The sequence below is a fragment of the Phalacrocorax carbo genome, chromosome 1 (assembly GCF_963921805.1).
Source record: "Phalacrocorax carbo chromosome 1, bPhaCar2.1, whole genome shotgun sequence".
Classification (NCBI taxonomy): Eukaryota; Metazoa; Chordata; class Aves; order Suliformes; family Phalacrocoracidae; genus Phalacrocorax; species Phalacrocorax carbo.
This window is the reverse complement of record NC_087513.1, coordinates 144,156,708-144,175,591: the sequence shown is the minus strand read 5'-3', so window position 1 is coordinate 144,175,591 and position 18,884 is coordinate 144,156,708. Positions and strand designations below refer to the sequence as shown.

The window sequence follows — 18,884 nt, the reverse complement described above, 5'->3', positions numbered from 1 at the left end:
AAGGGCACAGGACAGGAGTGCAGGGAAGGGGAGAGGAAAGAGGAAGTCTCTCAAAGAATTCGGGGGACCTCATGCAAGATCTCCATTCACAGTGCCTTTTAGTACCACAATTTGGCTTCACGCAACCCGCAGCTGGATGAGAGTAACATCTTCTGAAGCCTGAAAGCCGCAGTAGTTAGTGTATGCCGTAACTGTTTGACTGACTGCTCTCCACTGAACTGTTTGTCAAAGTTAACTACAAAGTTAATGAACATGGGGCAGCCTGCCTTTCTAAGTGGGCAGGTTTTCTAAGGCTTTTCCAAGGCCTTTCTAAGTATGTTCATGACCGTGACGATACCATATCAGTGGTTTATATATTTGGGTAGCTTTGCATTTGCCCTGGATTCGTATTGAAGCTATTCCTTCCTTTTTGAGGAATTGAAAGTACCAGGTTACATTAAAGACTGGCTTTTCTGTTCGTATATTTTCTAGCCTACTGGGCCACAGAAGATAGCCAGGAGGAAGATAACTAGAAATAATTTCAAAAAATAACTTCTCATTACTATAGTGAAAGCAAAGCCCATTTATAGTTCCACAGACCACTTCCTTTACTGCCTTTTAGTGCCTCTGATTCACAACAATTGATGTTCTGGAAATATAATGTGGAGAGAAACTGAATCTAAATTCCATTTCTGCACTGATACGGTATCCGTCGAAGACAGTGACAGTTTCTATTTATTTTAGGAAAAATAAAATGAAATTTTATTATAAAATGCACCTTGCAAATTTATAATGCGTTCTTCATAGAAAAGAATCCCGTGTCTTTTGTTTGGGACCAGAAAAAAAGTACAGTAGGAATAGCTTGAGTGCTTTGCTTTTCTCGTACACTTTACCCAGTAGGGAAAACCACCTTCGGTAAAATAAATAGCTCATGATGAACAGAATACAATTGCAATCCTACCCAAAAAAACCCTTATTTTGAAATAATCGAGCAGAAGAACTTGAAAATAGAAAACAATCTAATAGAATCAAGGTCTAGAATATGTGGGAGGAAGGTAGGTGAACGAGAAAGAAATGAAAGAAAAAAATTACTGTGTAATCGGTAGGCCTTTCAAATGCTCATTAAGAAAAATTTATATTCCTTAGTAAAAGTAATTCTGTCTGACCTACTACCAGCTGAAAAGCATAATAAGCTTCCTCCTAACAATGTGAACATGTAGACACTGTATGTTCACTTTATGTGCAGAGAATTTGAAATAAGGTATTTATGAATACTGAGGGTACACAGAAACTTCATTTTTGTGGAAACTGAAATGGCACTTGAGACATTTGCAATGAAAACCAAAGTCAGGATAACATTTCCTGGTCTCAGTTCTGCCCAGGGCAAAACAGCACGCTGCTCGAGACAGACAGGCTCAGGGTACTACATTTAGGTAGGAAGAGTTAAAACTGCACAAATCCAGAGTGAGAAGCAACCAGATGCCTAACAGTCCTGCAGAAAAGACTCAATAAAAATACAGTGGATCACAACTGAACCAAATGGCCCACTGAAATACAGAGCCACATCTATAAATGGTAAATTCTGTGAAGCAACCTCTGCTCTCTTCATCCCTGGTAAACCCTGAGAAGGTATACTTTAAGTAAGATAGACTAGGAAATCCAAGGCAGAGAAGTAAGCACAATCAACAATTTGAAAAGTTGACTTTTGAAGAAAAATTTAAAGAATCCAGGATATTTAGGTCAAAGATAAGAAGATTAAAGAGGTCCTGGCAAGTCTTTGGGTATGTACCAGGCTGCTCTAGAGGGCAGAGGGCAACCTTTTTGCGGTGGCAGTAGTGGGTAGGACAAGAGGGAATGAAAATGAGGTGTAACAGCAGTGAGAAGGATTCAGGCTACACAATATTCAGGGTCACATGTTTACAGTGGTTGTGAAATAAGTAGAGTTTTTTTAAAAATCACCTAGGCCAGCCTCTGCCAGATGAAACTACAATACTCCTACCTGCAGACAATGGGAGGGACACACTGACTTTTTAGGCATTGTTACTGAGCAAAGTATAATATTCTTTTTCTCTGATCTTACCAATTCTCTATTTGTCAAAATTGTCACAGCAACTTTTTGTGAACCGCAGAAGCCCTTTTAGCCCTCAGTGTCCCTTACAGGCTTGCCAGCTAAAACATATTTGGTGTTGACCTTTGAATAATTGTTTGCACAGCATGTTATTGGATATATGAGGAAGTCCATCACTGTGTTTCAACAGCTTAATCAGAAGTAGTCTGATTAACTCCACAACCCTTCAAAATTTAGCCTAAGGATGTATGCCAGTCCTTCATATGCTATGGTGTAGTTGTAATGTTACATAAACCATACATTCAATTATACTCTTATACAAGCATATAGAAATATTGGGGTGAAAAAATTAAATCAAAGACATATTTCCAGTAGTCCTTGCTCTACTCATGGAATATGTTTCATCAGTAGTTCTGAATGTGAATGAAAATGCCCTGTATTTTGGTTTCTGTAATTTTTTATTTTATTTTATCAGGCATCCCTGAAAATATACATTTTGAACTCTTGCTGCAAGTTTATAAGTAATATATGTTGTCAACTGATAAGCACTGTTTTCTCTTTAATATTCTTTTTTTATAAAGTTGCCCTCTTACAAAGAAACTTGCTGGTCTTTTGAGCAGTATCTTTTCATAGACTTAGCTTCATAGAAGTAATTTTCAGTTGTTCTGTGTTATTTGTAACACCATAGTTTAAGGCTGCTCCTCGGGGACAGAACTGTGATGGTGACAGTCCATCAGGACAGCTTGCACTGCAACAGGAAATGCTTGGTACAATACAAGAGGATGAAAAGAACATGATAAAAGCTGGTGAAAACTATAACCCCACACAAGGCAAAAGGAACCAAAACCTATGCTGATAGAAGGTAATTGCAACATTAAAAACCAGAAGTGTAGCATAACACAAGGAGGCAGAGGACTAGCTGCTCTTGAATCACAGATCAGCACATGTGCATTAGGAAAGGATGGGCTGGACTTTGGTACATAGCTGTAATACCATGAGGTCCGAATGCAGAAATCGCATTTGCTTTTACATTGCAAGGTCAACACCTAACTTCGCTAATTCTCCACGTGCAATTTCATAGATGAGATAGGATGGCATTCAGGATAGAACACTGTAAGAAAGTAACCCTGGTTAGAGATTGCTACAGCTAGGCTGCGTATATTGCACCAATCCATAAGCCTAAAAAAGTTACAGTTATATCAGTAAAGGTCGTTGCAAGCAAACACACTCTATTGCATAGCCTCATTGACCCTTGTGAACCAAAAATAACTTGAGAAGATGCAAATATCAAGACAGAGGAAAGGTCAACTTTTCTAGAAGTAAGCAATAAAGCACAAAAGCTGCACTAGCAGATACAACTGCTATTGGTTCTTGGTTTTTTCTCATCAAGTGTATGGGCAGCTGCAAGGACAGAGGATATTTTCCATGCTTAATTACATGTTTGTGAAAATGACTGTGCAATTTCAAGGGCAGGATTTTTTGAAAACTATCCTAAAGAAATTAAGACTGCAAGAATCATGAAAATCAGGTCTCTCTTATTTTTGGGAGCAAAGTGTTATGCTGAGATGGAGGAATAACTAAGATCTGGACAAGACTTTCTGAGTCCAAGTCAATGCTGACTGCATCACTTTAGCTCCATTCCAAGGTTCTCATTATTACAAAATGGTTGTCAAATTTATTTTTAACTCATATTCATATACACTGTACGAGGAATTTTTTTGTTATGAATCAAAGATGTACTAAGTCTCCTAAATACAGTTATGTCCATTCTCATTTTAAAACAACAGTTTGTATCTTCACGGTGCAATCAGATCTCCATACTACATCCTCAGAGGCCAGCAGGTCAGTCCCATCCAGTGCTCTTCTTAACCTCAATGTAAAAGTACCAGACAACTTAAACCACCACTGCTGCATGCCAGAACAGGTGAAACAGTAGATGAATGAAGCAAGAGCAGGGAGGCAGTTGTACCTGACACCACCCATGGAAAAGGGCTGCAGATCAGTCCTTGCAAGCACAACTGCAAGGACCAGGACAGGTCTCCAGAAAGGGTTGAGGATTTTCAAAGAGGAGTGCCTTAAAGCACGGCTCTAATCTTACCATATCTTACTACATTAGGCTGGACTCTCTTGACAGATGCTACAATTTGTTGTTCTGTTTACCATTATCAGGTCAGGAACTAAAGAAGCCACTTTAGCCATGGAAAGCAGTGTCACAACTTCATATAGGTGGAACATTACTGGAAAACAGCAAGAGGAGAAAGAAGCTGCCACAGACAAGAATGCACAGGATGAGTAATTGCAGATAAAAAGGGATGCACAGGATGATACCAAAGGCCCCATGTTTATCAGCAACTCAACAGTGGTTAGTTAGAGATGATAGAGCAAACCTAGGAGATGGTCAAAACCCATTTTAGGGGTAACAAAAAGCACAAGGAACAAGGATGTAACATACATATAGCACACCATGTATGATAAAATTAGGTATAATGCAGAGCTGAAGACCAAATTTGAGAAAGCAAAGTGTAAAGCTTTAGAAAATGTATACAAATGGGCTCAAGTGGACCCAAGCACAGGGAGGAAGAAACCATCAACATAAACAATGTTCACCTCCTGGTAAAGAGGAGGAAGACACCCCTATCATGCTCATTGCAGCAATGACCGGAAGATATCAATGCCTTATTGTGACTCCTCCCAGCCTAAATTTGTCAACCTTAGCACCCTGCAGAGCATCAAAGACTCATCTGATGATAAATCATTTTTTTTTAACTGCTTTAACTGTATATTTTTAGTGATTTTGTTTTGTATTAATTAGATAATTTGGACTGTGTTAGTTTTATTGTAAGAGGACTAACAATAACTGTTTGTTGAGTTTTGTTTACACTGACACATCTTTTAATTAGACTAACAATAAATTCTTAGCTCCAGATATAAGAAATGTTCCCCCTTTTGCCCACAATATGACAAGCGTAGCATCACCACTGCTAGTTTGAAAGCAGGAGCTTACTGCCATATACAGGGGAGGCATCCCTAATCCAAACATTTTGAGGACCAAAACCGTCTATTTTACTGCAGTGTGTGAAGGAGTTTCCAGGCAACCACAGATTATTCGAGCTGATATTTTTAGCTGCATAGAAAAGGTCCATAAATGTTGCTTCCCAGGCTTTGCATCTGGGTCCTTAATTTATCAAGCCATGCTGGAAAGCTTTACAAAGTAATAAAATAAAATAAAAATACAAGGAGAAAAACAAAAAGACAAAGAGAAGAAAATATTGGCTGTGACAGCTTTAAATACAGTTGATAATTCAGTATCATTTGAGCCATGACTTAGCAGTCAATACCTGCAAGCTTTCCTCAGCAAAAACTGATTAATATCACAGACCCTAGATAATCTGGAGGTAAATGTTAGATTCAGTGATAAATTAAAGAGCAAATGTGCACTTTTTACACTGAGGATAAAGTGATATAAGATGTGAAATACAAGATGTGCTAAACTGAACAATGTGGCTTTTGTCATTAAGCCTATGTTTTCTTAAAACTATGTCATTCACCAGTTTTTATAGCTTAATAGCTGTCAGTCTCACCAGGATTTTCTGTTTTCTTAAGCACTAAACAATTATATGCCATCTTATTAAATGGATCTCTTTTATTTAAACATTTTATAAAATAACCTCTCAGTAACACTATAATGAACAATGAATAAATATAATTGAATATATTTATACATATTATATATAGTGTGCATTAATGAATAATGAATTATTGAGCAAATTAACCTGTGTGCTGGTTTTGGCTGGGAAGGGGTTAATTCTCCTCACTGTGGGGGTTGGCTACCTTTCCAGCTTCCTGCGCTCTGCCGCGTGGTGGGGCGGGGCTGGGAGGGGCGGGGCCATGGCGGGGGCGGCTGACCCCAACTGGCCAATGGCAGGTTCATTCCATACCACGTGACACTGTGACCAGTACATGGAGGGGGGGCAGTGGCAGCGCGGGAGCGGCGCGGTGTCAGGCAGTGAGCGTGGTTCGTTTTGGCGGTTCGTTTCCCCTCTCCCCTCCCCTCCCCTCCCTTCCCCGGGGCTTTGTGCCTCTCGTTGTTCTCCTTTGCATTGCATTTCTGTTGCTCTTTCTTTTAATTTTAATTATTAAACTGTTCTTATCCCAACCCACGAGCGTTACCCTTCTGATTCTCTCCCCCATCTACCGGTGGGGGAGTGAGCGAGCGACTGTGTGGGGCTGAGCTGCCAGCTAAACCACGACAACCTGAACTCAAGTATTTCCAAAATATGAATGCTTTCTCTTTTTCTCCCTCTCTATGGGTACAAACACTTAAATGTTTAGAGTCAAGTTTGTTTGTTTCTGCACACATAATTTTTTTTATTTTGTAAACAGTGTCAGGTTTATACAACTCCACCATCACACAGGATACTAGCATAACAGGGTTTAATCTATTTATTGCTGATAGCAGATGAGAAAGAAGTTCCAGAATAACATTTTAAAGTATAAAAATAAGACCCTCGGGATGCTTCTATGTTAACACCCCTTTCAGACTAATGGGATCTGTCCACATCTTTCTCAGCCCTGCATTCTTCTCTGTGATCATTTATAAATCTTTTGGACCTGAGAAGTTCTGCCGCATGCTCTGAGGCAGGATCTCCTTCCTGGAGCTACGGGGCAGTAGTCCAAGTTTAAAAATATTTTCACCATTCTAAAGAAACATCTTGGCACAAGTTCAAATGCACATACATACTCTGTCCCAGGGCCCAGCTAAAAGCTGGGGACAAAAGCTTATTAGAGTTCTTAGGCAGCTTCCTAGGCTGCACATTCAGAACAAAACCACACAGACTACATTTATTTCACTTGTGCAATTATTAGTTCTTTTTTTTGCTTATAACATTAAATAATTCAGTCAAAGATCTCTAAGTTTAAGGTTTCTGTTGTTCATTACAGCACTGCTAACCCACGGAAGCCTTTACATGTACTGACCCTCCCATTCTGCCTCAAGTTAGGGAAGAATCATTGCTGCAGTGTGTTCCTTATTGAGAATGTTGCAGAAAATAAAATGGATTAATTTAGTTGTTAAAATCTTAGTAGACTGCAGCAATGGAGAACTAGCTTTAGTGTTTCTAAGCCAGGTAAATATTCATTTGGAACTTCCAATATTCTGTGATTCAATAGCATATTTAAGCAAGTTTGTGAAGGTGTCTAGGGCAATGCAGCCCTTGCTTCATCACTAAGCAAGCTACCAGACAAGGGCCACTCAGTTCCAACTCTATTAAAATTATTAGTTCACCTACATAAGTTACAGTGTAACCTGAAAATTGTGCGTGTCCACTTAAATAAAAGCAGGATGAAAATCAAAAGAAAGTATATGGGAGAAACCTCAGATCCAGTCCATTTGCCTGAATTCGAGGTGTCGCTCCTCTCTGCAGGTTAAGACAATTTTTGCTGCAATTTGCATAAAATTCTCTGTAGACATAATTTGGGGGGGTTGTTCTGCTAAAGCTCTTTCCAATTAAGGTATTTCATTTCTCAAGTGAACTTCAATAATTTTTTCTGTAAATTGTGGAAATGAGTCAGAAAATATGCCAACTGGTATCCAAAGGAGTCACAGTACAACAGGCATCTTTTGTATCTACAGCAACTGCTTACATTTCTTCTTTAATGCTCTGGCAATAAAATAAAAAGCAGCACTGCACAACATGGCCTACCAAACAAACAGACATCAATTTAAATTAAGTGAAAACAGTTGTTTCCCTACTTTTCCACTATTTCAGTCACAATATTAAAATGTCTCAATGATGCAAGACACAACTAGTTAAGATAAATTGCAAAAAGTGAGTTTCAGATCCTCAGAAGTGCCTGCAGCAGAATTTGATGAAGCCTACAGTCAGAAGTTAAACCACAGTGAATATAGAAGGCAAAAGAGAGTTTCCAAGAGATGGTAGACTTAACTACACAAACAAGGTCTCTTCAAACAAGACAACCTTTGTCTGTAAATATTGAGTGATTTCAACTTCAGAGAAAGGATGAGGAAAACTTAAACCTAGGATGTCTGCTTGACAGAAGTGACATGGAGTGCTGATTTATAGAACTTGTTCTACTACCCAGAAAGGTCATAGTGATCATATTAGTTAGTTAAAAGAATAAAACCATAAATTTTTTAAAAGTTCATAAGTTTGAGTTTTTTGCTAACAATATCAAAGTTGATTTTAGTTAGAAATGAAAACCCCCCAAAAATCAATTATCTAGCCAAATGTCCATCTAGCCATTGTGCTTTTTGTTTTTAAGGATCTATGGCTAAAACTTGGCATAGCTTGAGAAGATACTCTCTGGCATATAAAGAGTGAAGTGACATAGGGTAAGGTGAATCATTTCATGAATTAGACCTTTAAAGTAGGTCAGATGAAACAGTTGTTGATCACCTCCACTGATTATTAACCTCCTCTGGAGATTATTTTAAGGGCAGCTGAGGTAATTATCTTAAACAATGATGTCTGAAGGATCACAGGCATCCATGGCACCAAAGATACCAGAATGGGCTCAGGTAATAGTGTGAAGATATAACTCCCCTGCAGAAGAAAAAGGAAAGCCAAGATAGCTCCCTCAAGGTTTATGATTTGAAATTCTGTCTTCTGCTAGCGCTGGAGCAAATAGCAGTCCTGAAATCAAGAATTCAGTGAGTCCAAAAATCTCTCCCTGTTCCCTTGCATAAATAATTAATTCATCGAAGGAACATGAGAACAGCCATAGATGGTAATACCAAAGATTCACCTATGAAAGGGCCCTGTCCGCAACAAGGAAAGTAGTGCCAATAATGTGGGAATAAATTTACAAATAAGGCAAATATACAGTTACATTTCTCCTGGCATACTTTCCCAGCTTCCAGCATTCTGCAGCCAAAATAAAGATGGTGTCTCTTCTCTGAAACAGGCAATATCTCTTTTGTTTGCTCTTGGGTTTGTACCTTGTTTCTTGAAGGTGAGAGAAGCAGAGTCTGTTGCAACCCTCTAAAAGGAGAAGAGGACCTTTCCTACTCAGCCTGGCCCTGGGAAACAGGTGTCCAGAGGTGGAAAGGAGCAAGGGCAAGGGTATCTGCAACAAGCGAGGTGCCTGCATTGCATGCAGAGACCACTGAGAGGGGCAGACAAAAGCAGGGCCACAGAGGTGTTGGGTCCCTCATCACGATACTAGAAGGAACAGCACAGAGTTCACAGCAGCTCAGCATTTCATTGAACTGACTGAAAACAAACCAAAGAGGAAGGACCTGCCCCTCAGAAGCAGAAGGAAGTAGGTTATAAATAGATTTTATGTACTCTTTCTGACCCAGTCACTTTGAGCATCCTCTATTAAAAAAAAATCTAGTTTAAATTTCAACAAAATCTTGTTTTATTTTACTTTTTAAATCTTTTTTCTCTTTTAGGGGATCTCATTATATTTCAAAGCTCTAGACATGCCTGCCTAAGAGTTACAGTCAAAACAGGATCTAGGTACAATCCTCAAAGGGGCTTTACTTTCATCTTTTATCATCTTTTCTCAGATGCTTTATCAATTCTTTATCAATAAAGTAAAATCACATAGGGCTGAATGAAAGCACTATAGCAGTCTTAAAGTTTGCCATATCTGTTTCTTTAAAGTCTCAGTACTAATCTTTCATTAACATAGATATTCCATAGAATTAGACTAAATAAATTGAGGAACAGGTACGAGAAAGCTGAATAGGAAAGTGTTCTGCATTTTAAGAGTCAGCTAAGTATGCAAATTTTATTATTTAAATTAAAATGTCAGTTCCTTCAAATTATATTAATGATTCCAAGTTCATAATGGAAAAATGTATCAAGGCTGGGGACTGATAAAGAATTCTATAATCTTTCTAATTTACTCTACCAAATGCAATTAAAAGTTATTAGATTTCTAACACTTCAGCCTCTGTATAAACATTATTCTGGTAGAAAATTAAACACTGAACTACAATCTACTTTCATTTTTATGAGAAAAACATATTGAACAAATTTACCCAAACCATCAGAGTACAAGATGTACTGCATTTTAGGAAATTCATTTTCATGCACTGGAGGACTAAAATCCATAGAAACTCACAGCAGCACTACTTCAGTAATGATAAATAAGTGACAGCTGTCATCAAGATAGTGGAATTCAGGAATCACCAATGAGATCTCAGTACGAGTTTGCAGGTTCCATTAATTGTTAATAGAAATCATGCGTATGCTTTTATAACATTTATTCATTAATCTGACAGGTTTGCTATGAATACAGAACAGGGACAAGTTACACAGAACACATACAGCCCCTATTTACTTTCAAGGTTGCAGTTGAATATCAGCTAGTGAATAATAGAAACCTGCACTGCCAACCATGCCATTTGTTTTCATTTATTTTACTGACATAAAGTAGGACAACAAACAATCATCAATTACTAAGTTTCTTATAGTATTGACTCCAACTGCTTTGGAGTTTTGAAAGAATATCTCACCAGCAGCATATGCAACCAGTGCTATGTGGTCTTTACTGACTGTCTGTGGCTTTTCAAAAACACCTATAGGTGTTGGACTTAATTCAAGAAATCCTACATGGTTCAGTGCCCACTTTTCTGAAGCAGAAAAATAAGGGTGAAAATTGATTTCTTAAATTGCCGATGTGAATGCCTGCCTTATGTTCTTAGCCACCATGACTTCAAATGCTTTCAAATGTCTTCAATTTCTACATCCTCCTACACCTTTAGTAATATAGCATTTTTCCTGTTATAATACATCAGTATACCTTTTAACTTCTTAACAGCCAATAATCTTTATGGGCTGAAATAGCCCATTTTCATGACAAATACTCTGGAGCAGGGAAGATGTCACAGCAGCTGTGGCACTGGCTGAAATGGGGAAGAAAACCTGGCTGACATCGACCCTTTCCTAACCTTATAGTGCCCCAGGGCACCAGGACTTCCACTGCATGCCAACAAGGTCTTGCTGGATGTATCAGCCCTGTTAAGATAACTGCTTAGTCCAAGTCCAGAGCAAGGTCCTGGTCCCCCAGAGTACCCCTTGTGTAACTGTTGCTTTGCTCCCAGACTCTTTTGCAGTCACCCAGCTTGATTCATCTGAGACAAAATTAAACCAAGGTGCAGTTCTGGAGCCAATTCATTTCAGGGATCACACCCAAACCGTAGCATGGGTAGGTCTGGATCATGTTTGGTTCTCTGCTCTGTACAGTTACTCCAACATCAGCCCCAGTGGCTTCATGCACTCAAATGTACCAGATAATGCAACAACATACACCCTCAGCTTCATTATCTTAAAACACACCTCTGCTAGGCTACAAAAATGCCCTCACTGTGAACTTAAAAATTAATTAACCCATATATACGATGTCAGGAGGAAACACAGGGCCAATTGCTGTGCTGTGGAGATACAGCCAGTCTGCTCTGAAGGGACAAGGTCTGAGCAGTGTGGACAGAAGCCATCCTGCACCTCTCAGGCATGAAGGCTGGGGATCAGTCCCTGGAACAAATGTGTTCAGCGGCAAAGCTGTACCTATTAAAAAACGTTGCTCCAGATACAGTAGCCCATATCCTCCCACTGCTGCCGGCAATACACAACACTGGTGTTTCCCTAGATCCCAGCAGGAAGGACAGCCTTCTGCTACTGGTACCTTTCTAAGCCAGTCAATAGGAATAGCAGATATGGAAGGCCTTGTTTACAGTTTGATCACCGTTGTACAGCTATAACTATCTCTATATTGTGCATAACAAAAATGGATTTCAATGTGAATATGGCGATTCAATCAATGATTTATTCCTCTTCAAGGCTTGCATCTTTCAGTAACTGGGGTAGATGTACGCAGTGGGGGAATTCAGACTGCATGAAAAAAAACAAATCTGAAATTCCATAACTTTCAAGTGCTCAGCAGCCAAAAAATAATTTCTAAATTTTGTAGGGCAATGCATAGGTAGGTTTTATGACTGTCCTTCAATTAAATGTGAGCTTTAATATGATTTTGGCTTTAGGATATGCAGAGCCTGTCCTCATACAGATATACAACTATCTATATAAAAAACTGCACATATATACATAGAAAGTATGAATACAGCTGCTTTCATTTCACACAGATACAGTGCCTTCCTGATTTTATTTTAGGAAATGAATTATTCTAGTGGTAAAGTAATGGAGACTGAAGGTTACACAAAGAGTTATCTATACTGAAGAAATAATGCCAGACTACTTTTTTGTTCTTCCATGGAGTGGTTATTTTCTGATCTCCATAATGCATCTTGGTCATTCACTCAAACCTACAGTGCCATGATGCCAAGGTCAAATTTGCTCATTCTGTAATGTTTAGCCAGCTCGTTAGTACTGGGAAGTCAGAAAAATGAAGTCATGAGCACTCTCTGTTATTCCTCCTGGGGTGACTGGGACATGACTGTACTTTGAAAAACTGTTCTGAGAAACTGCTGTTCTGATTAACCTGGTGGAACTGTGAGGCCAGAGACATAAGGGAAAGGGCTTCCTGAAAAGATCCAGACTCAGAAAAATATTACTGTTTTTTTCAGGGGTGGGGTGGAGGGAAGGGGGGCGTGTTTGTTTTACTTAGAGAGAACAAAACTATGAAACTTACCAAGATCTAGGTAGATGCCTGGAACAAATGAGTTGAGAAAAAACATAAGAATAACGCATCCCAGCACAGTCAGGCATTTGATGAGAAGAATTTTGTCTGTTATTCTGTGCTGTATAAAGGGAGAAAAAAAACCTGTATTAAAGAAGGAGCTATCTATTATGCACAGAGTTCACAAAAGCATGCGTGAAGCGCAAGCTTCTGTCCTGTATTGTATACTCCTTTTCATCGTAAAAGACAGAAATATTTAAATTGAAGCAATCCATGTATACCCAGGAAAACCATGAATATGTGGCCCAGTGTGATCTAAGAGATACAGGTAGCTAACACCTGCTTCATACATTCAGCTGTGTTCAACTGCCCCCATCACAACTGTATTTCAGTGGGAGAAGTAGTTTTGAAATGTAGTTCCTACCACAGAGGACACTCCAGGCACCCTGTGGTTTAGTGACCCTGGACAAAAAATCACCCTTTTATGCAGGTATGTTTTGAAAACCTATAACCTAGCCTAGACATCAGATCTTTCATGCCTCCTGTACAACTCTCATGGACAGGCCGAGCCCATAATCTCTATGCAGCTTCTATACCCTCACGCCCAGCTCCTGCATTCCTGTGCCAATCTCCTCATGATCTCACCCACAGACACATCACTTCCCATCGTGATTCTGCATCTCTGCTCTGATCTCACTTTTGCCAGCAACCCAGGGAATCACCTTTTCCCAGCCTAAGTCCCCCTCTCGTTTCCATTCTCTTCCACATATAGTTTAAATCTCTACTAAAGTACAAGCAAGTCTCTGTTCTTTAAAAAGGTTGTCTTTTATGCAATGCCTTGAAAAGGTGTAAAACATAATCAGAAATCCTGTTGCTTTTCTTCTGTTTTGGTGTGACATATAGGACAGTGATGTCCTTGTCAAGGACTTGAGCTCCCAGACGCAGGCCTGGATTCATCAGTGATGCCAGTGAGGTGGAGAGGATTTGACATTTAGACAATTAAATTTAGGTGAAATTAATCCCACCACAGAGTTTACACCTCATCAGACCCAGCTTCAGCATAAAGACATAGGTACTGTTATTGTCTGCACAGTGAAGAGAACAGGATTTATCCAAGTTGTTTTTCCCTACTTTACTAAAGCAGGCATGTCACAGACAGTGTAGTAAATTAGACTTGGTATTCAGTACGTTAGCAGGAATATACTCGATCATCATGCATCACGGTTATAAACAACCTATTGATACCTTCTGATTCTTTCTGGCCATAGATTAAGAATTTAAGAAAACACTCCTGAATCATTTATTGATCCTTTAAATGTTATTTTTCTAAGGAACAAAAGTATAAAACCTAACAAAACATGATTCAGTAACCCCATCACACTGAGAATCCAGCCAGCCTACCTGCCAGCTTTTCTTCTATCGTGACAGTTATTAAATTTGCATTAGATTCAAAGCAGTCTCTCTGTATAAAGGTATGGGTCCACTTGCATGGATACTGAGAAAAACTGCCATCTACTTACTTTTTTCTGGAGTTCCTGAATATTTGTTTCCCAGTTTTTGTCTTCTTGTGAAATTTGCCTGAAAGAAAATGACACCTGCTTTTTTCCAGAGTGAAATTAGAGCTCTACCAAGAGTGTTGGAATAAATCCCTGTCATCACAAATAGACGATCCTTTCCCCTGTATGAAGTAACTCATACCACAAAGAAGTCATGGCCTTCTTATGGCCAACAGCAAAATCCCCATGAGTGTTCACTTAAGACTCCACTTCCCTAATATGCTCCACTTGTGCGCAAACACGAACAGTGCCACAGGCTTAGAAGCAGGTAGCCTCCAGAGCACAGACCCCGGTATAGGATCTGGCTATGTACAATATGTAGTCCCCTTAACAGTTTCAGGGTTTAATGTGTGCCCTGTTGTGATAAAACGAGGGTCATGTGCTAACATTAACAAGTCAGAACACATATATTTTACATTTGCATTTTATAATGAACTTTTTAAGATCTGAATAACTTCATGGTGTTATCAGCATAGTCAGCCCTCCAGCAAAGAGCCTTGGGGTTTGCAGTTCAGGAGCACTGATGTTAATGTTAATGAATTTTTACATTGCTGTAAATGTACTGTGCTAGAGGAATCCTGATTTTTGAGATTAAAAATACAATTTTTATTTATACTTCAGAAGTGTCTTCTTTAGAGTGCCATAAAGGCTAATAATCTTTTAAAAAGGAGGTGTTTCTAACAGCTTTTTTTATCTTTAAGCAGTAATATGGTCACTCCGTTCAAAGAGCACAGTATCAGCAAAAATTACATAAACAAAAGCCATCTTATTACTAGAAGAGTTTAAGAAATCATATATTTACATGTCCTTGTCCATACTGCCTATTTAACACATTTATTAATAAAAAATAATTATTTCACTTTCATTTTGGTTTAGTCAATTCACTTTCAGAGTATTTATCACTGCTATTCTCAGTCATCAGATTCCATAGTATAACAGGGTTTTTTGCCAGAACATAAACAAAATAAAGTTAGCATTTTTGTTATTCCTAGTTTATAAAAACTCTTTCTTTTCTATACATAAACACTTAATTACACCTACAGTCAGGTTCACACTGAAGATTTGATTGTGAAATAATTTTAAAGCAATTCACTGGTGATACCTTTTTCAAACTCAACAGTTCACTAAAGAACACTTGAACTTTTCAGTAAAAAAAAATATTATAGCTTTTACCTACACTGAAGCCACTATTGCAAGGAAAGATCTTATCATGTATTTGTGATCTTTTTAAACAAAAAACTACCTGAAATTTCTAGGCCTTGAAATTTGGGTCATATGGACATATATTTTCCAGGCCTTACACATCAGTTTTGTCCTCAAATACTTTGTGTTTTACTGAGGCTGAGGGTGTCTCTTCATACCTGCCCCAACATCCATCTGATCAAGAGACAACTAAGAATATAGGTCCTGTCCCAGAGAAGATCCCTGAAAACCTTCACTTTCAGCTCTGCCTAAAATTACCAGAGGTGAGTCCTTGGCTCAATGACCAAACAGAAATATTACCCCTGACATTAACAAAGCCACACTATCATTCCTGGCTGTAGACTGAGATGAGCAGGAGCTCCCTGCCAGTCCAACAAACTGTCTATGCCTGCAGCTTGTCCCCACCAAAGGTCAGAGCAGGGGAGGTGGAACATGCTGGTCCCCACTCACCTGTGAAACGTCCTCAGCTTCTTCCTCAGGAGCATCTCCAGAGTCAGCACCTTCTGCATCAAGAGGCATTTCACAGCAGTCTCCTCTCTGCTGGCTGGGTTAATGCGCTGTGCAGTCAATCTCCAAACATAGATCTCATGTTTCAGCTCTAAAACGAAAAAGCAAAATCACTTGTCTTAAAGCAGATGTAACGCTTATGAAACCAGAGACACACAAAAGATGTGTAACATGCCCTGGACACATAGCTGTTAAAATGATTGGAATGTTTTCTTAACAATTTTCCACTTAGAAAACTGTTTTTACTATTCATTTTACAGAGCTGAAGGGAATGAGAAATAAATAGAAACTTTCCAAAATTTTAAATAAATTAATCTCAAAGAACTTTTCCAAAGAAAAAGTACTGTCTTCAAATGCTTGCAAATGCCTTCCACAACCTTTAGTGATAAAATTGTATCACATTCATTTTTCATCAGAAATTAAACTGCCAATATACACTATTTACAGCAAATTCTCCTTCACTGTATTCAGGATGGACAACATGTTTCCATTCCGTGTTCACACAAGTAATTTTATTGATGTAAGGCAAAACTGAAATTTAGTACTGTCTTATGGAATATCATTTAATAACACTCTAAAGGTGTCCTAAGAGGACTTAATTCTTAGGTACCTAACAGCTACCATCACTTATATGCAGACCTGAATGATATCTGATCCTGTGTAAGTTCAGACAGACTGATTAACACTTGAAATCAGTCTTCAAAATCTTGTCAGGATTTTCAACACTTTTCGTGTTTCAACAGTTTCAACACTTTTTTTTTCCAGTATTGTCAAGGCCTTGGAGAATGACCGAAAGGTGTTTGTTCCTGTTCAGGAAGGACCTTACGCTGGGCATGCAAAAAAAAAAAAAACAACTTTGCATTTTCCAGGAAATCACTGAAGAAATAGAAGCATAATATCCCTTCAGAAACTGTCTACAGAAATGCTTCCTGATGAAGCAACAGGATGTTTCCTCACCCTTTTCTGTTCACCTCAAATTCCATGTCGTTGAACATAGTGTGTAAAAAATTCAAGGCCTTGTATCTTAAGATCCCTGTTCAATCAGCAAGTTGTTCTTATCCTAAAAAAATGGATGAGGAAGCCTTTGCACCATGTATACAACCTATATGCATTATATATATATAAAAAAATAAACTATGTAATAACATAAGAAATTCTTAAATACATTTTGATGTAGGCAGTCATATTAATATTTGCTGCTGCAAATCCCTAGCAGTTCATTGTATCTGCTATCAAAAAGAGTAGTAAACGTGTTTAATTCCTGCTGTTCCTTTGTGACCAAGTATTTATAATGATAATACAGAGTGAATCACGTGAAGATTGACTATAAGACGTAATTAGACTTGACAGAACTCAAACATCAAAGAGAAGAAGTAAGTGTGTCCAGAGCCCACACTGTTGACACAAAAAAGGGATCTGAACAGCAATTGACTCACATTTTGTATGGTTCATGTCTATAGATGAGCATACGTCAAACTGGTAATCTTTGCCTGAGCTTTACAGTGCAAGAGCAGAAATGTAAATTCACACTATCTAAAGCCCAGTGACTGTCCCAGGTTATTCAATAACCAGTGTTTAGCTAAAGCTTTTCTTTCAAGAAGGGATTCATACCTCAACCTCAGATACCAAAGAGGTGCAAAATATACCACTTTTTAATATATTTGGTGATTCTTTCTGGGATCAAAGTCTGACAGTAAATTATTTTAAAACATGGATAGGTCATGCTTATCAAAGGATCCACATGACTTTGTGCAGAGAGCCTATCCTGGCCATCATCTACTTTTCCATCAACATTTGTGACATACACAACTATATCAGCAGTGATTTTCCATTCTCTTCCAGAACATAAGCAAGAAAGTCATAGAGCTTTAGGCCACACCTGATCTTCTGTTCCCCACAGGAAAAAAAAAAAAAAACCAAACACCAAAAAAGAACCACCACAGAAAAACCCCCACAAACTCTCTTTGAGGGTTAGAGTGGATGGGAGCTGTGAAAAAAACACACTTTATTTTAAACCACAGAAATGGTGGCATTTTTTCTTTAATAAGATGGCAAGATTAAATTTTAAGTCTCTGAATTGATAAGCACTATTAATTTCTGAAAGAAAGTAGTGACCACATGTTTGGGGTCTGCTTCAGTTCCACACTTTCTGGTCAAAGAAGCAACAAGCTATTTCAATGGGCAACTTCCTCATCATAACAGCCACCTTGAAACTGGTCTGAAATTGTGAGCTGGGAAATTTTTCTGTCCTATATAGATGAGCTAGACTAGATGGAGAAATGTTGGAACATGGCTTTCTTGCACACTCTCCTGTGCAACTTCCCAGGCAAAATTTTTTTCTTTGAAAAAGTTTCAAAGCCCTCTGGGGTGAGAGAAATATTTCTATGCTCCTACATGCTGCCCTAGCCTGAACAAGAGAGAAACTTATATGTAGCTGAAGCAGGCGGAGGGGGAGAACCCACTCAGCAAGTGAATGGTCCTTCCTGTACTACTCTGTCATGCAATTTTCAAGTTAATTGGACTGTAGCTTTGAAAGTGTCTCTCATCAAAAGTCCAAGAGAAAGCATGTGGTTTTGTCTTTTTCTCTGGCAAACATTCATGATGTATGATTATCCAGTTTGCTATCCTGTTTTCCGAATGCATGTCTTTGCTGCAACACCTTTTCTGATCGTGTCTTTTCATCCTGCCATAGCATTTCCCTTCATCCTTTCCAACTGAAATTTCACCAAGGGTTTTGCTGATGGGGGAAAGTTGAATCTTTCATCACCTAACCGAGATGCAGATCTCCAGCAGGTATCTTCCTACAAAAGATCTTTTATCTTCTCTCCTGCAGAAAGGGGCAGCTAGCATCACTGTATCTGTGCCACAAACAAACCTGCACAAACAAAAGCAGCATGACTTGCATTGCACATTCCTGTTCCATGTCTGAAGTGCCACGTGGCTGATCTCCAGGTTCAGCAGTGTTG

The 18,884-nt window shown here is 38.7% G+C and overlaps 1 protein-coding gene across 2 annotated transcripts in view; it reads right to left on the bottom strand.

Moving 5' to 3' along the window:
• OCA2 (OCA2 melanosomal transmembrane protein) overlaps positions 1 to 18,884 on the bottom strand; it is a 158,555-nt gene that overhangs the window by 76,205 nt on the left and 63,466 nt on the right. For both annotated transcript variants that reach the window (XM_064438321.1, XM_064438329.1), the window contains 3 exons: positions 15,862 to 16,009; positions 14,173 to 14,230; positions 12,665 to 12,773 (listed from right to left, as the gene is read on the bottom strand). In XM_064438321.1, the coding sequence (XP_064294391.1) occupies positions 12,665 to 12,773; positions 14,173 to 14,230; positions 15,862 to 16,009 (315 nt within the window). The remainder of the gene's footprint in view (positions 1 to 12,664; positions 12,774 to 14,172; positions 14,231 to 15,861; positions 16,010 to 18,884) is intronic.